Raw genomic sequence first — 24,090 nt, forward strand, 5'->3', positions numbered from 1 at the left:
CCTCATGAATTGATGTCTCCAGCATCACTGCTCAGTAGGTGACAAATGAGGACATGTCCCCATCAGACAAATCTCTGTTCTCACCTCTTGCTTTTGGGGTCCTCCTGTTCTTTGGCCCTGGTACCTTGTTTTTCTCCTGGGCAGCCACAGGTGGTGGTGGGTGCAAACAAGGCTGGGGGTCATGTGCAGTGAACTGCCCATGTAAACACAATTGTGTATCAGGAGTGCTCTTTTAATTACCCATTTCTCCTCTGCTGGCAGCCCAAGGCATGGGCAGTGGGAAAGAAATGGTTGTGGAGTGGAAACTCAGCCTTTGGGCCTGGACTCACAAGTGGAAAGGTAAAGTAATATACAAAATAAAGCAATACATAAAAATGTATGTTGGTCAGTAAAGTGCTTTGCTTCAAATCTCTTCTGGGGTTTTTAAAATCTTTAAAATGGAAATGCTGGAATTGTACAGGCTGTCCTGGGTCCAAACAGTGAACCTTGAAAAAAACAAAGTTTTCCAGACTTCAGCTTAACTAGCTCAGTCTCACTATGAATTTCCAGAAAGACTTGTTTGATTCCCTATTACTTATTTTACATCTATTTTCTTTTGCCCTTTAAACTCCCCTTTCTTTGACCTTAACTGTGGGTTGAACCCAGCAGCACAAAGTCAGAGGAGTTTGGGATCTGCTTGATGCGGTGCCCTTATGAAACCAGGGGCACATGTGGGGCAGAGCTGTGGGGCAGAGCCCCTGGCAGGGCCAGGAGTGCCTGCAGGGCAGCTGGGCAGCCACTGCTGCCCTCTGAGCTAGGAACGAGGGACATGCTGGCAGGAATGTCCTGCTCCTCACCCTGCAGAGGTGCACTGCACTCCTCAGGGCTCCAGCCTCACAAGGGGTCCCTGGGGGAGCACTGAGGCAGCCACAGCCTGTCCCCAGTGCAGCTCACACTGCAGCTCGCACGGTGTCTGAGAATCCAAACAGCTGCAGGTCCTGCAGCTCCTCCTGCCCCTTCTCCTGCTGCAGCCCCAGTGCAGCTGCAGCAGCCCTGGGACCCAACCCTGGACCCAGCCCTGAGACCCAACCCTGAGACCCAGCCCTGACACCCAGCCCTGAGACCCAACCCTGAGACCCAACCCTGACACCCAGCCCTAGACTCATCCCATGACTCGGTCCCTGGACTCATCCCTGGACCCATCTTTGGACTCATCCCTGGACCCAGGCCGGGTCTGAGCGCTGGGGTTCGGTCCCGGGGAGCGGCTCCCTGCCGTGGTGAGGGCCGGGCCGGGCCGGGCAGGGCAGGGCAGGGCTGCAGCTCGGGGAGCTCGGTCGCGGTGTTGTTGTCTCATCATCTCTGCCCCCGTGCCAGGAGCCGAGCGCACACAAACAGAGCCGGGCAGAAGCGCTGCCTGCGAGATAAGCCGGGCGAGGAAAACACATCCATCTTCGTGTCTCTTGGCCCGAGATGCAGTTTCATCTGCTGGCATTTTCCTGGCGTAGGCTCAGGGCACACCACAATTCACCTGAGGAGCCAGACGCCGGGGAGCCAGCTCCCATCCCTGGCGAGCGCTGCTGGGGCTGAGCCCTGCCGGGCGCTGCCCCCGGCTCCAGCCGCTGTGCCCAGGGCGATGTTCTCACCTGAGCCCGGGGCAGGAGCCCGGAGCCAGAGCCTGGACAGAGCAGGAGCGGCTGGGATGCAGGGGTTGGACTGCTCGGTGTCCCATGAGGAGGAGCTGCCGGTGCCGCCTCGCAGCGCTCCCAACCTGCCAGCTCTCCGGGAATGAAACGTCCTGGCGAAACGCCCCCCGCCCTTGGCTCCCTGTGATCCCCTCCGAACTGATCTGGGACTGGAATGTCTCCTGGGATGTGATTCCCTCTAGCCCGAGGGGAACTGCGTTAATAAAACCCAGCGTGAGCTGTGGAGGAGATGGGGGAGGAGGCAGGCAGGGCTGGTGAGATGAGGCTTTTATGAACAAGTCGCAGGGCTGCTGGAAATGTCCCGTCCTGTCCTCTCTCCCTCTCCCCGTCCCTGGAGCCGAGCTGTGGAATTCAGGGTGTGGGTCGAGGCTTTTCTTCACGCACGTTTCTGCTCAGAGCAGCCAAGCCCCTCAGCTCCCTCTCTCCCCCCTCCTCAGCAAACGCTGCTGAGCTCCCTTCCCTGGAGCGGGTCCCACTCCCCCAGCTCCTCTCGCTGCTGCTGGGACCTTCCTGCCCCTGCACATTGCTCTGGCATCGTGCCCTGCTGGGGCTCACCTGTGTCCCCGGGATGTGCAGCCGGCTGGGCAAGGAGGGAGGAAGGAGAGGGGGCTCCCCTCACCTGGGCAGGATGGGGTGGCTGCTGCACACACGGGCTGCTCGCTGCTGGCTGAGCAGGACCAGCCACACACCGGGCTCTGACTGAATAAAGCCGTGTAAAGGCAGCAAGGATGTGAGCCAGGGGGAAAAAAGACAGGAGAGCAAGAGGGTTTGGGGCCAGAGGAGATATCCATGAAGAGAGACCACGGAAATGTGGATTTTATTGGTGTGAGCACACTCCTGGCTCCCTCTGGGATGCAAAGTGCCTCTCCCAGCAGTAACTTTGCACAGCAGTGATGCCAAGTCCTGCCATTCCAAACTCCTGGATGCTCTGTGACACGCACTGCATTGCCACTAGCAAATGTCACTGGGATAAATTGGTTGGACAATGTCAGAGATCAGTTCCCAAAGTGTTTTTACACTTTCAGGCTGCAGTTGCTGAACTCTGAATTGTCCCAAACTCCCTGTGGAATCCTCAGATCCAGGGGAGCACCCAGAGACCACACAGCAGACTCTGAGGAACCATCTAAAAGACACCATGAGAGCTTGCACAAGGCTGGGAATGAATCCAGCACAGCATCCACAGTGTCCAGCCTCTCCAGAGAGCCGAGGGGTTTGCTCAGACCACTGATTTTTCTGCTCCTGCACAGGAGGATCTTTGCAATCTTCCCAAGGAGGAGCCCATGGATGGAGAGCTCAGCACTCTGGTGGAGATGCCAACTGAAAGCATTTCAGCAGAAATCATGAGAAATCAGAGTGCACCACCAGGCTGCCCTGTGCATTTGCAAGGGTTATTGACTTTCCACGTGAAAAGGAGATACTGCTGGCTTCTTTTACAGGAAGGAAAAGATATTTAGTTTCTGTCTGAAAAACTTCTGTTGGAAGCTGATGGTTGGGGAGCCTCAGTAGGACAGGAAGAGCAACGTGATGACTAAAACTCATGAAACATTTTGAAGAGCCGGGACAAAAGACCCCAAATGTGTCTGTGCACTGTTGTGTGGAGGCTGCAGCATCTCACAAGATGTCTCTGGGTGCTTTATGAGCTGTGTCCTGGCTCGGGAAGGGGCAGAGGTGGGGAGGCAGTCACTGTAAAGCTCTGGTTGAAAGCAGTCGCTGTTCATGGCTTGGTGCTAAGAGCCTCCTAAAGGTCAAGGGCATCTCTGCCTCACACACAGACCCACCCTCGAGTCTGTAGCTGGGCTTGGGTTGTTTCCTTACAGTGAAACTCCATCAGTGCCCCCCAGAGCTGTGTGGGGAACCACCGGGGCAGCTCCTGGGGGTGTTTGCTGTCTGTCTGTCTGTCTGTCTGTCTGTCTGCAGAGGGAAGGGGAAGCAGACTGGCCAGGGAGCGGCTGTGTGGGAGCAGGAGGGAATGGCCTCTGGGCAGATGTTTGGGTGAGGAGGAAATGCTCAGTCCTGAGCCCATCGGCCTGGACAGCAAAGGTAAAACACGGACAGGTGAAGCAGGGAGCCTGTACAGGTGTGAGATCCCTCCAGGGCTCACTCAGCACTGTTATCTCCTGCAAGAGGTGTGAGCTCGCTGCTTCGGACTCCTGAAACCACCTGACAGATCCCAGCCACAGGGGAGGCAGCAAAGGTCACAGCCTCATTGCCCAGAACCCCCAGACATGAACCAAAAACCCCAGTGCTGGCTTTGTAGCTGGCCTTTTACCTCTGGACTCAGGTTTGCTGTCCTGTCCTGTGTACAATTCACAGTAATTGTCCTCAGGATCTGAGGATACACCAGATGAGTTTTGGAAGAGGGAATTTCTTGACTTCTCTGACTGCAGAATTCAGGGACACAAAAGCCCCTCTTTCAGTTCCAATTAATGGCATCAGCCTTCAGCTGGGATGAGAACATGACTCCAAGAGCAAAGCCCCACTTCTGGATGTGTGACTACAAAGGAAATGGAACTTCCAAGATGCAGTAGCCACAAGGAGATTTGAAAGATTGTCTTTCTACCTCCTCTCTTTTCCCCACCAGGAGCTGAGGGCATCCACATTTGGCACCTTCCTCCACCAGAGCGGGTTCAAGTGGCACAGGTAAAGGCAGGGGTGTTCCTGCACCTCCCAGAACCCACGGGCATGGCTGAGAGAAGCCTCTTCTGAGGGGGAAAAACCTCTGAGTGTAGCTCAGGTGTGCCTGGGGCTCAAACAGGAAACACTCATGGCTTGCATGGATTGGGGTCCAGGAGAGCCTTCAGACCAAAAGTGGGTTAGCATGAACGAGTTAAAATCCTTTCCTTTGCTTGGTGAAATTTATTGAAAACTACATTGTTCATCTGTTGAAACTTCACAGCTGTTGAGATTGCCCTCGGGGCAAACCACATCCAAGAAATGGCATGTAGATCCTGGAGCACGGGACTTGAAAGCTGAAACGTTGCTCTGAGCGCTGCCTCCCTTCCCTCGCAGTCACGTCTGGCCATCTGCAGCTCCTCCAGTCACACACTGGGGGCTTCTCTTCCTCCCATTGCTCCTCTCCGACTCCTGCAGCACACTCCTTTTGTTCCAGGCACTGTATTTTGGCTGAAGAGCAGCAGGGATGCAGATACAGGAAGATGTCTGTGTGGGGAGTGTGCTCCAGTGGCACCCAGAGTGAGACAGGGCTGTGTGCCACCATGGGACATCACCTGCCATAAAACTGCTATTTTATCCCTTGGGGAGCAGTGGTGAGACAGGCCTGGGGCAAATGTGCCACTTGATCATGAAAAATCTGTGAATTCTGTTTAGTGGTAGAAATTTGCCTGCTTCTACTACTACTACTACTACTACTACTACTACTATTATTATTATTATTATTATTATTATTATTATTTTGTTTTCTTTTATTATTTTTTTATTTAGTTGGCTGCAACTCTGCTTCCTAAAAAGGTGTATGGGATAAAAAGGTAGTTCTTGAATATTTCCTTCTGACTTGAGTGCTCTGTGTGAACTTGGGGACTGAAATCAGCCACCTGGCACAAGTAAATTAGGACTAGCTAGAGCTCAAACAACAAAATAAAAGGAGGACATGAGAAACCACTGACTGCATGCACTCAGTCACAAAGGATTCATGGAGTAATTTTGAGCAGCAAACACATTGGTAAGAACTGGAGGGTTTGCTTCTTTTTGGGGGATTGTCCACAAACAAAAATATTGGCGAATCCATCAGACGCTTTCTTCTGCTTTGAATAGTTTGCCCAGATCCCCGAGCAATCATCCTGTGCAATTTGCTGCTCACCTAAATAACTTCAGGTACACCCAGAGCACTGCCCAGATCTGCCCCTGCACGCACTAATTAGGGCTCTCCGAGCACAAACCTGCAGCTGCCGAGGCTCCGGCTGCACGCCCGGTGTGCACCGAGCCCGGGGGGAGCGGGCAGGACGTGCCCGCAGCCAGGGGTGGCTCCTGCAGCAGCCGGGGGTGTCACTGTCCCCCCAGCACAGCCCTGCCAGTGCAGCCACAGGCGCGGCCAGCGCTGTGCCCGCGGCACGGGCAGACAGGCAGGAGGCGCCGGGAGGCCGGTGTTGCATTCCTTACCTGTGAAACAACCTTGGGGAATTCCTGCAGCTCTTTGTAGCCACATTTCAGCTGTGACAACGTGAGGATTTCAGCGAGGCAGACTCTGGAGGGGGAGGTTGTAAGTTCCTGTTAGAGCAAAGGAGAGAAAGCAGTTGAAAAAACACAGACCTGCCTTTGAATTCTGTTAAGTGGTAGCAACTTGCCTGCTTCTTCTATTATTATTATTATTATTATTATTATTATTATTATTATTATTATTATTATTTAGGTGGCTGCAACTCTGCTTCCTAAAAACTTTATGGGATATAAAGGTAGTTCTTGCATATTTCCTTCTGACCTGAGTGCTCTGCGTGATCTTGGGGACTGAAATCAGCCCTTACCTGGAGGATGAACTGGCCAGCCAGGGCACCAAGTTATTCAGAAATTACTGATTTTGAGTAAATCCTCCCAGAGATATTCAAGAATTCGTTCTTGTCTTTCAGATTTATTTGTCCCTAAAGCCAGAGTCAACCTTCAAGTGTAGGCAAGCCCCAACACTTGAACTGTGTAAGGAGAGACCTGGAGCAGGGGAAAAGAGAGAGGCAAAATGAAGTTACTTCATTGAATCACAGATCAAATTCAGTGTGAAAAATAGCGGAATTAGGAAGTTTGGCCAGTCAAAGAGTGAAAATTGTTGCAAGGATATTCAGATGTAGGTGAGGCCCTCCTGCAGAAGCCCCCCGTGGGAGGATGGCTCCTGGGCAGGGCTCTCCCAGGGAGACCTGACACCGTAATTCCACCTCCGGAGCCGAGGCCTCTCCAGCTGGGAGCGGAGGGTTTGGGGTGGGCGGTGTGTGCACGGGAGGAGCTGTGTACACTCAGCTTCCCAGACAGCCACAATAAATTATCTCATTAGTAAATGCTCCTCAGCACATACTCGGCCTCCCACTGCACAGAAAAACTTTGTGTCTAATTAACCAAATGAAAGGGTCCCCAGACGCTGCTGAGGGATGCGCTCAGCTTGAAGCCCAGGCTCCTTCAGCAAGTTGTTCTGCGCCTGGTGGAACTAATGAATCTTGATTTCTTACGGCTGGAGCTCTGGCATTCCCTGTGCCCCCTGCAAGTCCGTCCTCTCCTCCCTCCAGCACATGCTGAGCCTCTTCCTACGGCCAGGCAGGGAGAGGAGCCCGTGGTGTGGCAGCCCCAGGCTCGAGCTGGCAGAGCTGAGTTTCCTCACAGCTCCCCGAGGTCACCCTCGTGTCACCTCCTGCCATTTCTCTCTCCTGTCTCTAAGACCTCTGCTTTCTCTCATGGCTCATTGGACAGGGCCACACTTCTTTCCTTCGAGGAAGGGAGCCACACTTCTCCAGGACACACACCTGGGAAAGGAAGAAGTGCAGGTGCTGCTGGGGCAGGGGCTTTCCAGTGACATTCCTCTGCTCTTCCAGCTGCTCCACCAGTCAGTGGGAAAAGACAGGCAGGGAAAGGCTGGATGGAAAATGCTGCTGCTCCAGCTGAAAGCAGCACTGCACAGCTCCCGGGGCAAGAGAACTCCCCAGCACTGCGGGAGGAAGGATTTGGGAGTGTTGCCCCTCACCGGTGTTTGTTTGAGGAACAATTCTTCTCTTTGCTCAGGAGTGCAGGAGCTGCAGCTCCCCCTGCCCGGCTCCTGCACCGAGGGGTGGCTTGCTTTACAAACGCTTTTCTCTTCCCCTCGCTGGAAATTTGACTCTACAAAAACACTCGTGCAGCAGCTAATTGCCAGCCCTGCAGTGACTTAGCTCTCTAATTCCTGCCAGTCAATGAACCAGCCCAAAGAGCTGCTTTTCATAACGTGCTGAATGTACAAACGCAGCCCTAGAGACATCACATAGCTGGGATTTTTATTTTTTTTTTTTTCCTGGACATCTTCAGGACCCTTCTCAGTTTTGGAAATTCCTCTTCATTGGGCATAAGGAACGTCCAGATGGAGGTGGCAACAAAGCCAATTCCAGGGAGACGCTGAGGAGACATGGACCCACAGAAGCCCTGGAGACGAGCAGGGCTGCCAGGGAAGAGATGATTGTCAGGAAATTGGTTTGGAGGTAAAACTGGCGTCGTCCAGCCTGTCTCTTCATGATTTGAGGGTTCATCATCATCTTTTCATGGATTCCTACTGCCCAACAACGTCCACACCTTCCAGAGCGTTCCTTGATCTCCTGGTTTGTATCCAGAGGGCTGCTGCAAAAATTGTTGTGCTGGTCAATGGCTTAGACCACATCATTCCTCTGCTCCCTCCTCCCTGGCAGCCTCGTCTCCCTGCCCCAGCTGCGGAGTGCTCCTGTTCCCTCTGCCAGCCCCTCATTATCCACCTCTCTCTCCTCCCCCCGCCTGCCATGCCATAGAGGCCGCGGTCCCTTCCCGCTCTCCGGGCCTGTCCCACAGCCGGCCCTTCCCAGCTCGGCCCCCTCAGCCGCTCTGTCCCCGGAGCCGCCGTGCCCTGCGCTCCACAGCGGGACCGCTCTGCTCCCGCGGCCGCCAAGGGCCAGCACGAAAGGAAACGGCCTCGAGCTGTGCCAGGGAATGCTGGATTGGGCTTTAGGAAAAACTTCTTCACCCAAAGAGCTGTCCGGCCGCGGCACGGGCCAGCCGGGGCAGCGCTGCAGTCACCGCTGGGGAGCTCAGGAGCCCTGGGCAGCTACCGGGGACACGGGTTACTGTGGCCTCGGCAGTGCAGGGGGAACGCCTGCCCCCGCTCACTGTGAGCCTCGGTGTCCCGGGATCTGTGACTCCCGGTGTCTCGGTGTCCCGGTGTCTGTGACTCTCGGTGTCTCGGTGTCCCGGTGTCTGTGACTCTCGGTGTCTCGGTGTCCCGGTGTCTGTGACTCTCGGTGTCTCGGTGTCCCGGTGTCTGTGACTCTCGGTGTCCCGGTGTCTGTGACTCTTGGTGTCTCGGTGTCCCGGTGTCCCAGTGTCCTGGTGTCTGTGACTCTCGGTGTCTCGGTGTCCCGGTGTCTCGGTGTCTGTGACTCTCGGTGTCTCGGTGTCCCAGTGTCCCAGTGTCCCGGTGTCTGTGACTCTCGGTGTCCCGGTGTCTCGGTGTCTGTGACTCTCGGTGTCCCGGTGTCTCGGTGTCTCCGTGTCCCGGTGTCTGTGACTCTCGGTGTCTCGGTGTCCCGGTGTCCCGGTGTCTCGGTGTCTCGGTGTCCCGGTGTCTCGGTGTCCCGGTGTCTGTGACTCTCGGTGTCCCGGTGTCTCGGTGTCTGTGACTCTCGGTGTCTCGGTGTCTCGGTGTCTGTGACTCTCGGTGTCCCGGTGTCTGTGACTCTCGGTGTCCCGGTGTCCCGGTGTCTGTGACTCTCGGTGTCTCGGTGTCTGTGACTCTCGGTGCCCCGGTGTCTGTGACTCTCGGTGTCTCGGTGTCCCGGTGTCCCGGTGTCTGTGACTCTCGGTGTCTCGGTGTCCCGGTGTCCCGGTGTCTGTGACTCTCGGTGTCCCAGTGTCCCGGTGTCTGTGACTCTCGGTGTCCCGGTGTCCCGGTGTCTGTGACTCTCGGTGTCTCGGTGTCCCGGTGTCCCGGTGTCTGTGACTCTCGGTGTCCCAGTGTCCCGGTGTCCCGGTGTCTGTGACTCTCGGTGTCCCAGTGTCCCGGTGTCCCGGTGTCTGTGACTCTCGGTGTCCCGGTGTCTGTGACTCTCGGTGTCTCGGTGTCTCGGTGTCTCGGTGTCTGTGACTCTCGGTGTCCCGGTGTCTGTGACTCTCGGTGTCCCGGTGTCTGTGACTCTCGGTGTCTCGGTGTCCCGCTGTCCCGTCCCGTGCTCGATTCCCGCTCCGGGGCCCTCACGGGCCTCTCGCGCCCTCTGCCGGGGGCAGGCGGCCGGTGGCGGGTCCCCCACCTGCTCTCTGTGCGCATGCGCACCGCGGGACTCGCACCGCCCCCAGGGGGCGGGGCCTGGCGTTTGCGCGCGCGCGCTGTGTCACGTGGCGGCGCGTGCCGGTTAAAGGCGGCGCGCGGCGGGGCCGCCCCTCAGAGCCATGGCGCGCGGCAGCAGGAGCGTGTCCCGGCCCGCGGCGCCGCCCGCGCACGCCAGGTACCGGGGCTCGGCTCCGCGGGCACCGGGGCACGCCGCCCTGAGCCGCCCCCCCTGACTCCCTTCTCTCCGCAGCCCGGCCCCAGCGGCCCCGGCGCCCGCGGCGCAGCCGGCGCAGCCCGGGCTGATGGCGCAGATGGCGAGCACGGCGGCCGGCGTGGCCGTGGGTTCCGCCGTGGGACACGTCGTGGGCAGCGCCATTACCGGCGTCTTCAGCGGCGGCTCCTCCGAACCGGCCAAGGCGGCGGCGCCCGCCCAGGTGCGAGCGGAGCCGGGCTGTGCCCTTGGGCCGCCCTTGGCGGGGCTGCGGCCGTGGGGCGGCGGGAGAGGGGAGCGGGGCAGGGAGGGAAGGACGGACGGACGGGCAGCCGCCCCCCGCTCAGGGGGACGGGAGCGCGCTGGAGGAGGCGCCGCTGCCCCCGGGCCGCCCTGACGGAGCCCGTGGCCGCAGGAGCCCCGGCCCGTGATGCAGCAGTCGCCGTACGGACCCTGCCACTATGAGATGAAGCAGTTCCTGGAATGCGCTACCAACCAGAGAGACCTGACTTTGTGCGAGGGCTTCAACGAGGCTCTGAAGCAGTGCAAGTACAGCAATGGTGAGTGTGCCCTGTCCCTGCAGCAGGGAACTGCTGCCAGCAGGACACCTCAGTGGGTTTGGAGGTTGCAGGAGTGATCTTTTGGGGATATAGTGTCCTTTAGGGCTTTAGGTAGAAAGCAGTTGTGTCCTTTCCGTGTCCTGAAGTGGAAAGGGGAGGAGAAATGATTTTGGCCATGTCTCTGTGAAGGTTGGGAGGCTGTAGGTGCCTGTTAGAGGGTCCACTCTTGCTGCCACTGGAAACCTGCTGCTCCTCCTGGCTGATTCTCTAATTCCTGCTGCATTTGGTACAAGCTGTTGTCAGTAGTTAGGTCATGGTCTAGTTACCCTGGGTGAGAGAGCTTTTAACTCCAGCTGTTGGAACAGATACCTAATGCTGAACTTCTGTTTCTTCCCTGTAGGTGTTTCTTCTCTCCTGTGAAGAATTCAACCCCTCGTAGGGAAGAGGATCATGGTGTAGAGCCCTGCTATCCAAAGGGGTGGAAGGACAGACAGAGAATGAGCTGGAGGAAGCAGACTGACCAGGCAGGAGTATTCTAGTGGTAATTCACTTCTGAGCTAGTAGGGAAGGAAAGGAATGATTGGACCGAAGGGTCTTTAGTATTCAGATAGTGCTGTATTTATTACAGAGAAATAAAAGAATTTATTTGGACCTATCACTTGTGCATGTTCTTTATTTAATTCTCGAGCTAAAATTAAGCTACCAAAACATTAACATTGTCAGCCAAAGGACAAGGCAAGGGTGTATTTCCTGTGAGCAGGGGGTGCAGCCTAGCAAGGACTGTGCCTGCATGACTTGGCAGAAGGAGATGCAGACATTGGCTGCCCTCCAGGCACAGGAGAGGCTGCAGAGAGCTAAGCCAACAAGTGTCCCACAGTATTTTCAATGACAAGTTACTTTTCTATAGATATCTTCTTCCTTGAATACCTGTCCTGACCTCAGAGCTAAGAGAGTGTCACCTGTCTGGCTGTGGGACTTGGATACAGTTGGCTGATCTGACTTTAAAGCTTTAGTAGGTTATGCAATGCTCTCAAGGTCACTGGCATCAGGTGGAGTTGAGAGCTGCTTTCCTCTTACACAGCCTCGTGATTGCTGCCCATGGACTGCCCTCCATCAGGACACCCTGTTCCTCATGTTGGCAGAAGAGGGAACTCTGAGGTTTCAGCTGGAGTTTAGTGGCACAGCAGTGAAACCAGGACACCTTCAGATGCTTAACTGATGCATTTTTCATGGCAGAATGAATCTTAACCTTTTGATCTGGGACTGTTGAATAAAGAACAAGTTCTCAGCCCCTTGCTGGGATCTCTGAGGAAATCCAGGTCTAGATGGTAAATGCTGGTGGCAGATACTGGAGGCTGATCTCCTTCTGAATGTCACAGATTTAAGTTCTTGGTAGAGATGTCCTGAGCTGTGCCTGGCCTTATTAGGGGTGTTTTGTGTTCTTAGTGACAGCCAAGAGGAAAAGTAAATGCCAGAGATTAAAAGCTTGTGTTCCATGTGCTGAGCTGTTCTGTGTGAGCAGGGAGGAGCCACTCCAAAGTTGTTTAACTCCCTTTAAGAAATAAGTCTGTTAGACTGGTGCTGTGTTGCTCTGGGTGGAGAAGCAGCAGGTGTGCTCTGCCTTTGACCCAGCTTGGCAAAGTGCTGCTGCTGCCCCTGAGGGGCCTGGCTGTCTCTGGAGCAGCTTTTCCTGGCGATGGCTGTGCACAGTCCCTGCAGGGCCACTCTGGAGTGCTGCAGTGGGAAGCAGACCCATCCAGTGATACAAGTGCAGGTGGGTGGAAAGGAGGTGCAGGTTCTTGTCCCTGGGGAGTGCCATGGGAACATGGGCCCCTTGAAGCAGGAGGATGGTACCTGTGCCTGGTTTGTCAGGGTGCAGCTTGGGGTGTGGTAGTGTGAAGCTCTGGGAGGGGCAGGGGATCCCAGGAAGAGGGGCTCAGCAGCAGGGGACTCTTGCTGTGCTAGGAATAAATACCTGGGCAGGTGTTTGGGCCCTGGTGGAGGCTGTGCTGCCTGTGTGACCAGTTCCTCATTTAGGGGTGTTCTTGAGTTCCAAGTTCTTCTTGCTCTGTAAGGTGGTCCTGTTCCTGGCTTGGGTGCTGGTGTGGGGCTGAGCCTTCTGCAAGGAGCCCTTCTTCCTCTGATCTGTCCTCTGGGTCTTTCCTGAGAGCTGCTGCAGCCGATCTGTGGAGTGACCAAGCCCTTCCAGAGTTGTGTTTGTCAGCTGCCCATCACATGCTGACCAAGGCACTACCAACCTGTGAGACTACAGCCTGGGAGAGACACCTGAGGGTTTCCCAGTTTCTCCTGATGTCCTTCCCTCCCTTGTTCCAAGGAGATGTTCCCCTTTGCCAGGGGGACAAGCTGGGTAGGCCTGTGCCTGGTGTGGGGTGTCACTCTTAACTAGGAGGGGATCCTGCACATCAGCCCAGCTTGTCCCCTCCCTTGGTGCCATGAGAGCCCTGAAGGAGCACAGGGGCATCAGAGGAGAGTCCCACTGTGCTGTACAAGGACTGAGGTGGGAGCAGGAGTCGTGCCTGCACCCCTGACTCTTCTGTGGAGGTGCCTGGCTCTTACCTGGTAGGTCAGGGTAGTGTTTCCCCAGGTCCTCTAGCAAGGATTCATAGCAGGTGGCTTCAGAGTTCTCTTCTCCTGCCAGCAGAATGGGAGAAATGGATTAGTCTCTCTCTTGGCTGTAAACTGAAGGCTTGTAACTGGGCCATGTGGTTCTGCCCAGGAAAAAGGTTCTGCCTTCTCCCCGGGAGCAGCCCTTGGGCAAACAAAGGCTCAGCTCTAGATCTTTATCCTGGCTGGATCTTCTAGATCTTCATCCAAGCTGGCTTCTGCCTCCTCAGAGCTTCTGTGCTGTGTCCAAGTGATTGCTGAACAGAGCCCTCCCAAACCTCCCCCCAGAGCAGACCCTTCCTGTGGCTTCCTGAGGCTCAGCTGTGCTGTCTGGACAAGGAACTTACGGACAACTCTGATGAGGATGTAGCGCTGCCTTCCCTGCAGGTATTTACTGGCATATTCAGACGCAGGATCCTCCACTTTGCTCAGGTTCATCAGGGTGCCCTTTTCGTCCACCAGATCGATGCAGTCTGGAGGGAGAAATGTGGTGAAGGAAGCTCAGGGTGCCCCTGTGTGGCCAACATGAGCCTGTTTGGTTTAGAGGTGTTTTCCTTGGTAAGTTACATTTGAACAGAATGTTGAGATGTGGGGGGTGTGGGAGGTTTGCTGTCCCTTTTCCTGTGTTTTGGGATGTCCTGTAACTCCCACATGACCCATTTGTTACCCCTGCTGTTCCTCTGAGTGAGTGGCAGTCCCTTTGTGACCACAGCCCAGAGCACTCGTACCTTCAGACCTGCACTGACACTTCCACTTGAGGTGGCCTGTGAGGGTCTGGACACAGCAGAGCAGGTTCACCATCTCTTGGCAGTTGGCTGCAATGAATGAGACCTGAGATTGGACTGTGGTCACCCCAAACCCAGGGACCACGTGGGCATGGCAGGAGGCACAGCAGGTGGCTGAGAGGTGCCCACTGTGGCCAGGCCAGCAAAGACAGGATCCCTGTGTGGCATCAGCAGGGCTTTGAGCAGCTGCATTACAGCTACAGGTGCTGAGAGAGCCCCAGGTCAAGGGGAGAAGATGAGAGCTTTGATTTGGGGAAAAATGGTTTTGATTGATGAAGTGTCTCTGTCCTTCAACTTTGTCTCATCAAGCATGAGTAGGAAAAAGCAGTGAGCCCTGGACCTTGCCAGTCCCCTTCTACAAGCTGGTCCCAGTCACAAGGTGAAAGAGCTGGAGATAGAGGCTGAGTCACCTGAGGATATTTTGGCCATGAACTCTGACCGAGTTTGTCATAATTGAGAAATCCCCCAGGGCTGACACACGTCAGTAGTCAGAGCTGGGGATCCAATTCAAATAGCACAGGGAGCAAAGGCTTAGAACCCTGTGCATCTGATGGCTTCAGCCACGAGTGTCTGGGGACTGGCCAAGGCTTTCAGCCAGCTGGGTGAGGTCAGCATAGGGGCTGCTCATTCCTTCCCACAAATACCTGCTCTCTGAAACTGAGGGCTGGGATTTGAGTCAGGGAACCCTTCCCACACAGCCCAGGACAGAGGAGCTCTGCTGGCAGCTGGCACTTGTGCCCCATGGCTCTTCTGGTTGTGTCTAGATAAGCAGGGCTCCCTCCGGTGATTTCCCAGGGCTGCCAGGCTGGGAGCTCATCCTCACCTCCTGTGATTAACTCAGCTCTGCTGGAGTGGTTTTCCTCCATGATTTGGAGTGCAGGGGTAATAGATCTCCCTTTTTTAAAAGCAGGTGAGGTGCAGGATGCTGCTGCACCCTGGCAGAGCTCTCCTGCCTGTCCCTAAGCCCTGGGCATTGCTGTGCACCAGGTGCTGTGTCCCTCTTTCCCCGCCTACCTCCGAATCTCACTGTGGCGAACGTGGTGCTGCTGTGCCCCTGCAGGGCTGTGGGGCCGGGTCCTGTCCTGCAGGCAGCGCTGGGAGCTGCTGGAGAGCCCGGGACACAGAGGGCTCATTTCCCTCTGACGCTGTTGTGGTTTCAGTAGCCAGATCGCCCAGCAACAGTGAACGGCCCCTGCAGGTTCTCCAGCCTCCTGCGGGGGGATGTAGAGCAAAAGCTGAGCCAAACAACAGCCTGTTGGGAAGCCTGCTCTGTGTGCTCCCAGATGCTCTGAATTTCGGACTTTTTGTAGTCTCTTGGTGTTTCCTGCCCCCACCTCCATTTGTCCTGCAGCTGCTCTGGGCTGTGGTGGTGCCACATCTGCTCACCCTGCTCCTGAGTCCAGCATTGCTGCAAGGGCAGCCTGGCCTCCTGTGACATGACTGGATGCCACTGGAAAACCTCCCTGAGGACCCTGCTGGTCCTACTCTGGAGCAGTGGGGCTTTGCAGCCCCATGGTGTACACGCTCATGTGCCAGCTGCATCTTCCATTTGGTGCCCAAATGTTTCTGTGCAAGTGCTCCTGCAGGCAGGGCCCTGGAGCATCGTCCCCTTTTCCTGTAGGAAACATTGATAAAATCATGTCCCTGTGCTGCTCAGCTGATGGGGAGGGCTGGAATGGTGGGAACCAGTAACAACACTGATGTGCTGCATTATCCAGTGCTCTCTGCTCTGAGGACAAATTCCCTTTCTCTGGAATGCCTCTCTGCATGAGGAGGTGATTTCCCTCCATCTCGCCAGGTTTCATTTCACAGACAGTCTAATCCATGGGCTTGACCTGCTCAGAGCCTGGGACAAGATGTGTGTGTGACACTCCTCCCCCAGGACATGTGCAGGGAGACTCGTGTTCATCTTGCCACCACTCTGCAGAATCTGGGGAGAGCTGGTGGGCAACAGCTGGAGCTGTACCTGCAGTGTGCTCCTACCTGCCAGAGCTCAGGGGCCTGGTTGCAGGAAACACAAAGTGCTGATACCTGCAGGGGCAAATGCCTTCGGCTTGGGGCCTCTGTGGCTGCTGCAGAGGGGAGGGAGTGGCTGTCCCCGCACGGTGACAAGGTGGCACTGATGGGCTGGGCCTGCCTGTGGAGGGCAGGAGGCGGCCAGCAGCAGCCCTGGCACATGAGATGTGCCTGGTGCCCTCAGTGCTGAGGACAGCCTGGGCTGGTGGCCGTGTGACACAGTGTCCCTGGGCCCCGTGACAGGTGTCACAGACAGGAGGGGCTTCACGCCCGCTGAGCTGGTGGCTGTTGGCTGTAACGGTCTGCTGTCCTTCCGCTCCAGGCAGCAGCTGTGCTGCAGCCACCTCTGCCCCAGCCCCCTGGGGACACACCTCCTGCCTGATGGCCTCAGCAGCCACCCACCATGGCTGCTGCTCCTGAGGTGGCCCTGGTGGAGAGGCAGCTGAGACCCTGCCAAGTCATTCCTGCCACCGTGATGGAGCTGCATGAAGGGAGCAGCAACTTTCCTTATGTTGTTTCTGTGATGGGGCGGCTGCCTCCCATCTCCCGTTCTCCCTGGTGGCCCCCAGCCCGCTGCCTCTCCCGGGGGGACAGCACACACTTGGTGTGGTGTGGCTCGGGCTCCTGGCTTCCTGCAGGCCTGGCAGCAGAGGGCCTGAGTGTGAGCCCCCAGGGAAACCTCTCTGCTCCTCCCACCAGTGAAGAGAGATGGTCAGCGATGCCACCCCAGTGCCCAGGCCATGGGGTGGTGGGGTGGGCTGCGGGTGTGTTGGTGCAGCTGAAGGAAATGGGCTGGGGTGAAGGTGGGTGGCTCTCCCCGCCCTCCCTGAAGCCCAGCTGCAGCAGAGCGAGCAGCCCCGGGGAGCTGAGTCCCTGAGCCCCCTGTGTCATTTACATAGGTCCCGCCGGTGCCGTGGCACAGCAGCCTGCCTTGTGCAGCACCCCGGACCCTCTCTGAAACAGCCTCCCTTCCTTTGCCTCCTGCCATGGCCCCGGGCTTCACCGTCCTGCTCCTGCTGGGGATGCTGGGCACGGGTAAGGCTGCTGTGGCCGAGCCAGCGCTGCCTGGGGGCACTGCAGGGTGGTGGGCAGGCTGGGCTGGCCAAGGGGAGGCTGGTGTGAGCAGGGTGTTTTGCTCCGGGGATGTGTGATGCGATGAGCAGGCTGGCGCTTGGATAATGGCATTGCCTCGAGGGAGCTGAGGGACACTTTGGGGTGAGGATGATGGGGGACACGGCTCAGCCCATCACTGACTGCACCCTTGGTGCGTGCAGCTTCCAGGGCTCAGCCCGTGCTGACACAGCCGCACTCCGTGTTCGTGCTGCCCGGGCAGACGGCTCAGCTCTCCTGCACCCTGAGCCCCCAGTACAACATCAGCCAGTTCGGCATCTCCTGGTACCAGCAGCGCCCGGGCCACTCCCTCAGGTATCTGCTCTATTACAACTCCGAGCGAGACAAGCACAAGCCTGCCAAGACTCCCGACCGCTTCTCGGCCACCAAAGACCTCGCCAGCAACGCCTGCATCCTCTCCATCGCCTCCGCCTGCCAGGACGACAACGGCACCTACTACTGCTCCCTGTCCCCTGCCTTCAAATGGCTCTAGAGACGGGAACTAAAGCTTTCCGCGCTTTCCTCGGCGACCCTGACGTGCTCTCAGCAGGGAGAGCAGCAGCCCTGGCAGGGGTGGGAAAAATCCATCTTTGCACGCTTGAGCAGGCCCGGCAGCGCTGCCTCGTGCTGGGAAGTGCAGGAACCTCCTCTTTGTCCCCAGTGTCCCCAGTGTCCCCAATGTCCATGGGGCATTAGACAGCCCCACACAGGAAGATGGAGGGCTCGGCTGTGGCCTGGCTTCCCTGGGCTCTTCCAGCACGAGGCTGGACCTGGCTGGGGCTTCCGCAGAGTTTGGCTCACCTGGTAATAAAGACAATAAAGGTCACTCCTCATCCCCGGGCTCGTGTCGTGTGTCTCTGGCCAGGAGGGGTCTCTGGGCCGGGCCGAGCCCTCAGCCACCCCTGGAGCAGCCCCTGCGCCCCTGCCCGCTCCGCCCGCACAGCTCCTGAGGGGACAGGGACACGCGTCCCCCCGCGGGCAGACGTGGGGACGCTGTGGGGATGCTGTGGGGACGTTGTGGGGACGCTGTGGGGACGCTGTGGGGATGCTGTGGAGATGCTGTGGGGATGCTGTGGGGACGTTGTGGGGATGCTGTCGGGACGCTGTGGGGATGCTGTGGGGACGCTGTGGGGACGCTGTGGGGACGTTGTGGGGACACTGTGGGGATGCTGTGGGGATGTTGTGGGGATGCTGTGGGGATGTTGTGGGGATGCTGTGGGGATGCTGTGGGGACGTTGTGGGGATGCTGTCGGGACGCTGTGGGGACGTTGTGGGGATGCTGTGGGGACGTTGTGGGGATGCTATGGGGATGCTGTGGGGATGCTGTGGGGATGCTGTGGGGACGTTGTGGGGATGCTGTGGGGACGTTGTGGGGATGCTGTGGGGATGCTGTGGGGACGTTGTGGGGATGCTGTGGGGATGCTGTGGGGATGCTGTGGGGATGCTGTGGGGATGCTGTGGGGATGCTGTGGGGATGCTGTGGGGACATTTTCACACAGAAGGATGAAGGATTTTCCCACAAAATTCCCACACAATTCGGGGAAAGGCCGCGCTGGCCGCACTGCGCATGCTCAGCTCGGCGCGCGCGGCGGCGGCGGGCGGCAGGACCCAAAGGCGGGCGCCCGATGTCACGTGAGCGGCACCCGGCGCTACCATTGGCTCAGGCGATGACAAAACCACGCGCGTCACTTCCGGGTTACCTCAGTGCGCGTCGGGGCCGCGCGGGGTCCGGGCCGGGCCCCGCTCCTGTATTCAGTGTGTGCGAAAAGCCACGCTATTAAAAGCCAGTGTCCACAAAGGAAATAGAGGAGTTCTGCAACTTTATTCGAATAAAAGGAGAGAGTCCAGTACGCCATACCCCCGTGGGGTCTCTCTCGAGATTTCGGAGGACGCAGCCTCCTTTTATCCTAAACTCCCGGCCGCACGATGCCCTCTTCCTTTCCCCATCGGCTGAGGTACAGTGGCAGGAGCTGGGCACTGGATCGTGTAAAGCAAGCATGGGATAAGGAATTCTTGTCTTCACATAACCGAGTCCTGTTCATTATGTTTATCAAAGGTGAAGATCAGCTTGAATTTGGGGACTCCCAAGGGCTAAAAGGAAGCTGCTGATGCAGATGTAGAACATTTCAGGATCTGCTGGAAGTGCCGAGGAGTTGGAAGGCTGACAGAGCCATCCTGCAGTGAGCAGTGTGGAAAGGCACAGCAGACCTGGGAAAGGAGGTGTGGAGAGGCCAACTCCACCCTTTTGCCTCCTGCACAACCAGGAGTGAAAAACATTTCAAATACCAAGGCCTGAACAAGTTCAAGCAAACAAATCTTCCCTGCTCCTTGTCAGCAAGTGGACAGCAGGGAGCTGCTCCTAAAACTGGGCTCCTCTTTGAGGAAACTGCTGCAGAGTAACAAGGAAAGCGTTTAGAGACAGTAAACATCCCATCCTAGGCAGATGCCTGCTCTTCTCTTGTGCTGTGGGACTTTGGCAGAAGAACAACTCCATTGGAGTTCTGAATGGTTTAAGCTCACTAAGAGGAACATCAGTACTATAGTGACAAATGCCAATACAATTCCTTTGGACTAAGGAGGAAAGAAAAACCTACCAATTTCAGTCAGGATCTAAAATATCCCTTCTAGCTGACACAGCAAAGCAGGGGCTGAAAGGCATCCACACCTAGCTATGCAAAGCATCCATACTTTCAGCCAGTGACCCATATAAAACGAATAAATAATTCATAATTAGGGATGTAGTGTACACCATGAATGTCAAGAAGGGTTCCAGACAGAGAAGCACAGCAGGCATGCTTTGCTCTCTGGAAGGAAAAGTCCTCCCGTTACTACTGTCACTCTGGCAAGTCTCTGGACTGCAGAGACACAACTGAACCTCCATTTACAGCTGCAAAGCCACATTAGATATTTTTCCCACGATGTTCTACAGCCTAGAATGACTCCACAATTCCTGAAATTGAGAGGAACTGTTCAAAGAATGCATTGGCACAGTAGCACGGTACCAGCACTCCAAAGCAGGTGCAGAATAAATTGAAGAAAGCAAGATTCAGTCCCGAAGAACTTAAGTTCCTTACTTCCTCTGTTCAGCTCTGGCTTTGCCCCCACGTACAAGAGGAGCTTTTCACACTGAGGCTTAGGTGAAGCAGCAGCTGCTGTCCTGTTCTTTTGGATTCAAGTCTCCAGTTCCTTCCTGCTGTTGCTCAGATCTGCAGCTCTCAAACAGGCAGGAGCTCAGGGGGGTACTCGCCGTAGCAGTATTTGGCAATTGGGTCTCTGTAGGTGTTCTCGTGCTGCACACTCTGCCAGGAAAGGAGGAGAAGCTTTAGCAAAATACACACACTGAAACAAGGCATCCCTTCACTGAGGGGCAAAACCCACAGCGTTTATGCACAGGGAAACAAAATAAATCCCAAATTCTTCTACACATCGGTGTCTTTGGAGTGAAAGAATGCTGCATTGCCAACACACAAGAGCCAGTTGATGTATTACAGCACTGCAGTGTTGAACCAGAACCTCCTTTTCAAGAGAGCAGCCAAGCAGGTGGGAACAGATTTCATTAAAAAAAAAGTAAATTAGGTATGTTCAGGCAATATCATCAAATGTTCTAAGGAAGCAGAATGCAATAAAGTTGCTACCTGAAATATGTGCATTTTTCTTGATAAAGGGTAGAGTTCAGATTTTATGGGTTAAAAAATCCGTAACTCCAGTAACTTTGGACACTTCTGGAACTCTATCCTTTGTTTGCAGTCCACCCTCATATTGCTCCATGAAATAGTGAAGCTGCAGGACACGGCTAACAGCACTTTCTAAAAGGGCCACTGCTTGCTTAAACCAAAACTTCTAATAAAATCCCATGGGTAACAGAAGTTCTCTGTCTGTAACAAGCAAAGAAATTACAACATAGTTTTTACTATGCAGATGATTGTCAGCACATGGTCAGTCTCCAAGTGAACCATAAAATAAACAGCATTCTGAGGCTACTGGGAACAGCTCTCACTGCTTCCATCCTAATGAGATCTTCCCCAGAACTCATCTGAGATCTTCACTGGTGGTTGAACTCAGTCTCTTTTTAGCTAAGTCCCTCATTTCTAAGGAGAATGTGCAACTTGTCCTGCTCTAAGTATGTGCTTTGCCTTCAGACTGGCTCTCAGCCACTGCTTCAGCTTTCCTGAAAATACAAACACAGGACTGAGCCCCATTTTCCAAGGGCACTTTTTTGGGCCCTGGACATGTGCTTGTGCCTCACCTGTGATGAAGTCCTACATTTGGCCAGACACAGCTCAAAGTGATCTTCCACTGCCATGAAGAGGTTTTGGAAAGCAATCGCTGCCCGGTTCAAGAACCGCTCCAGGAGATGTTGCTGAAGAGCAAAGGGAAGGGAAACACTCTGCTTCAGCAAGGAGTAACCAAAGCCCACCCTAACCTACAAAGCTCAGGTGTCAGAGGAATAGTAAGCAAGTCCACTTAGGATTTCTAGCAAGCACTGAAAGGCTAAATGCCTCAGGACCCCAGCAGGACAAGAATCTAAGAGAAGCTCACGGGATACAGGGAAGTGCCAATTACAAAACTAACACTGGCTGGAATAACTCTTCTGCAATCATTTCCCTTCAGCAAATGCAATCCCCTTGAAGCTGAAACACTTTGCAAGGCTCCCAAAGGTGGGAAGGATGAATGTTGTTCAAGCTCTATTTACAGCTTGCCATTTGCTCTTTAGAAGCTTTCCTCATCCTTCCAAGAAAAGGAACAGTCCCTCGAAGGGAAAAGCTCTTCAAAAAGCAGCTCTTTTAGCCACAGAGGAACCCCAGCAGCTGAGAACACCTGGAAAGCAGGAGAAAGGCCATCACCTTGCTGGGCTGCAGGCAGCAGGACACACAGTACTCGTAGATGCTGCAGCAGCCGTTGGGCAGGCAGCTGTCACAGCTGTACAGCTTCGTGCTGGGCACGTTCACATTGCAGCAGCCGTTCACCAGCAGGTCCTTCCTCTCACAGATGTACCCTGGAAAACAGCAACAGGAGTAACAACTGGCAAGGCACACCCTTTTGTATGTTCTACCAAAATCTGCAGGAAGAATCACATTCCTTAAGAGCAGGTTTGTTTCATTGTTGTTATCATTTAGTAGATTATGATCCCCCTCAGTCCTGTGTAGCCATTCTTTGAAATGGAGAGCCTGGTGTTACCTGCACAACTATTATATCCTACTCTAGTATGTGCTGTATATACATTATGAGTATTTAAATGCAGATTATTTCAGTTCTGACTTTTTTGGGGAATAGTTCCTTGTTGTGAAAGGGGGAATGGGATTGACATTGATTATATTGGAAAAAAAACATGCCACACGTTTTTTCAACAGGTCTGTGTCTGGATAATTCTCTTACAGTTCAGTATGAAGAGACTTAGATTTAGCCATGCAGGCTAGTGTAATATTAATTGCTGAATGGAATTCTTAACAGCATAGAAATATCATGTATATCCTTATGGAAGCAGCACTACAACAGTGTCAGAATGTGAGAGATCTGTAATTTTTAGAGATCTTAAGAACTGGCACTAAGCCTAAGTCAGGCAGTGCCAAATTTAACATTGATGCAAATCACAAAAGATGTGGTGGGTTTTTTACAGCCTTGATTTGTGGCCAAGAAAGATTCAGGGTCTAAGCAACAAGCACAGTGCAGGGCAGGAAAGGGTCTTTAACTTCTACCACTTAGAACAAGTGGTTAATCACCTTGGGTTTACAAGAGTCAGACAAGATTGTTAACTGTTCTGAGCACTAATTACACCTGCCCTGAGCTGCTTCCATACAAAGCCAAGGTTTCCTCAATTGCTCTCCCTAATGCCCCTGACAGTGGGAATACACTGCAGGGAGACACAAAGAGCTCTGCAAATTGAGCAGGACTCAGCGTTGGGGTTCTGGCAAAGGTAACTGGAATTCTTTAAGGTGGCCACAGTCACACTCATACAGCCCTGGGCCCGAGTCTGGGGTGCACAGAAACAAACCAGCAGCATCTGCAGCTACAGCGAAATTCAGCCAGCCAGAGGAGAACAGGCCAAGAGCCATGTGAAAATGCCTTAATAAAGAGCAGCAGTTCCATGAAAGTGCCCTCAGAAGTCAGACAGGCAAAGCAGCGCTCAGCACAGCCACATGCAGAATAAATTCAATATCAACTGTACCCAGTTCATCTGTAATGAGGAGCTTCCCCTGCACAGAGTTCCTGCACTGGTTGCTCAGCTGACTGCTGTTCCCCGAGCTGAACTTCACCTTCCACATGATGGGCTGTTCATGCTCCTGCACTTGGAGGAGATTCCGATCTCTCACCATCCTCTCTTCCTGCAAGGAAAAACAGGAATGCAACCAAACACACAGGTTCCTTCTGCTACTTCAATCCACGTGCCTTTCCCAGGATTAAAGATGCCCAGTACTTGTAAACTCCACAGCACAGGAAACTCCAGCACCAATTATACAAACAATTCACTATTTGTGGTATCTTACTTCATACTATACACAACTGGAAGATACACAGTGCAGTAAAGTGAGAGTATTCAAGTTCAGCATGGATGAGGTAACACAGCTGAACTCAGTCCCTACAACCACAATAGTATATATTATATTAATATTATATTAATATTATATTAAATAACCACAACTGAACGTATTTCTCTTTCATGAGCCCTTTACCAGTGGAATCACCACTCCCAAGAGACACACCAACAACTACCAAACCCACTGGAGACTTTCTTTTCCCACTTGTGGTTCAAACACGGAATCAGGCATTCCTATTTTAAACTCCAGCGTCTATGAAATATTTACATCATTCTTAGGGCAGCATTACCCAGCAGTTCGGTGGCAGCCCCCGAAGGACAGCAGTCCCCGAGGGATGTTTGAGGGCACTCACCTGCTTGAAGGTGCTGCTGATGAAGTAAACGAGCGAGAGGGCGAACACCACGCCGAGCACCCATCGCTTCCTGAGCAGCCGCCGCCAGAGCAGGGCCCCGCAGGGCACCATGGCCGGGCGAGGGGCGGCGCGGGCCCGGGGCCGGCATCACCGGCGGCTCCGCAGCGAGCAGCGCCGAGCTCCGGGCGGCTCCGCCGCGGCCTCAGCGCGGCCCCGGCGCGGCCTCAGCGCGGCCCCGGCG

The 24,090-nt window shown here is 54.9% G+C and overlaps 4 protein-coding genes and 1 long non-coding RNA gene across 9 annotated transcripts; 2 read left to right on the top strand and 3 right to left on the bottom strand.

The window, feature by feature from the left end:
* Nucleotides 1-2,492: 2,492 nt before the first annotated feature.
* LOC131585611 (uncharacterized) lies at nucleotides 2,493-8,695 on the bottom strand. Its single transcript, XR_009278995.1, has 4 exons — nucleotides 7,139-8,695; nucleotides 6,161-6,338; nucleotides 5,799-5,906; nucleotides 2,493-4,805 (listed from the first exon to the last, which is right to left on the bottom strand). It is a non-coding gene; the product is annotated as an uncharacterized LOC131585611 (long non-coding RNA).
* Nucleotides 8,696-9,714: 1,019 nt separating this feature from the next.
* On the top strand, nucleotides 9,715-11,080 carry CHCHD10 (coiled-coil-helix-coiled-coil-helix domain containing 10). The gene is made up of 4 exons (XM_058851915.1): nucleotides 9,715-9,829; nucleotides 9,905-10,088; nucleotides 10,281-10,425; nucleotides 10,826-11,080. The coding sequence occupies exons 1-4, from the start codon at nucleotides 9,774-9,776 to the stop codon at nucleotides 10,843-10,845; spliced, it is 405 nt and encodes a 134-aa protein (XP_058707898.1). The 5' UTR covers nucleotides 9,715-9,773; the 3' UTR covers nucleotides 10,846-11,080.
* Nucleotides 11,081-11,082: 2 nt separating this feature from the next.
* On the bottom strand, nucleotides 11,083-16,654 carry C16H22orf15 (chromosome 16 C22orf15 homolog). 3 transcript variants are annotated; one of them, XR_009278994.1, is made up of 5 exons: nucleotides 13,779-16,654; nucleotides 13,398-13,523; nucleotides 13,003-13,077; nucleotides 12,401-12,627; nucleotides 11,083-12,230 (listed from the first exon to the last, which is right to left on the bottom strand). XR_009278994.1 is itself a non-coding variant. In XM_058851914.1 (4 exons), the coding sequence occupies exons 1-4, from the start codon at nucleotides 13,849-13,851 to the stop codon at nucleotides 12,455-12,457; spliced, it is 429 nt and encodes a 142-aa protein (XP_058707897.1). In that variant the 5' UTR covers nucleotides 13,852-16,654; the 3' UTR covers nucleotides 11,083-12,454. The 3 variants fall into 3 exon arrangements, 2 of the variants coding, with proteins under 2 accessions (XP_058707897.1, XP_058707896.1); XM_058851914.1 differs by having other exon boundaries at nucleotides 11,083-12,609; XM_058851913.1 differs by having other exon boundaries at nucleotides 11,083-12,627.
* VPREB3 (V-set pre-B cell surrogate light chain 3) lies at nucleotides 11,236-17,801 on the top strand. Of its 3 annotated transcripts, none has more exons than XM_058851908.1 (4): nucleotides 12,092-12,199; nucleotides 13,483-13,608; nucleotides 16,751-16,886; nucleotides 17,126-17,801. In XM_058851908.1, the coding sequence occupies exons 1-4, from the start codon at nucleotides 12,122-12,124 to the stop codon at nucleotides 17,452-17,454; spliced, it is 669 nt and encodes a 222-aa protein (XP_058707891.1). In that variant the 5' UTR covers nucleotides 12,092-12,121; the 3' UTR covers nucleotides 17,455-17,801. The 3 variants fall into 3 exon arrangements, with proteins under 3 accessions (XP_058707893.1, XP_058707891.1, XP_058707892.1); XM_058851909.1 differs by lacking the exon at nucleotides 13,483-13,608 and adding an exon at nucleotides 13,339-13,437 and having other exon boundaries at nucleotides 12,122-12,199; XM_058851910.1 differs by lacking the exon at nucleotides 13,483-13,608 and having other exon boundaries at nucleotides 11,236-12,199.
* A 963-nt stretch (nucleotides 17,802-18,764) lies between these two features.
* Nucleotides 18,765-24,064, bottom strand: SPRING1 (SREBF pathway regulator in golgi 1). The gene is made up of 5 exons (XM_058851912.1): nucleotides 23,850-24,064; nucleotides 23,128-23,284; nucleotides 21,806-21,957; nucleotides 21,208-21,321; nucleotides 18,765-20,260 (listed from the first exon to the last, which is right to left on the bottom strand). Exons 1-5 carry the CDS (start codon nucleotides 23,958-23,960, stop codon nucleotides 20,177-20,179), a joined length of 618 nt encoding a protein of 205 aa, XP_058707895.1. The 5' UTR covers nucleotides 23,961-24,064; the 3' UTR covers nucleotides 18,765-20,176.
* Nucleotides 24,065-24,090: the final 26 nt, after the last annotated feature.

The sequence above is a fragment of the Poecile atricapillus genome, chromosome 16 (genome assembly GCF_030490865.1).
Source record: "Poecile atricapillus isolate bPoeAtr1 chromosome 16, bPoeAtr1.hap1, whole genome shotgun sequence".
In the NCBI taxonomy this organism is placed as follows: Eukaryota; Metazoa; Chordata; class Aves; order Passeriformes; family Paridae; genus Poecile; species Poecile atricapillus.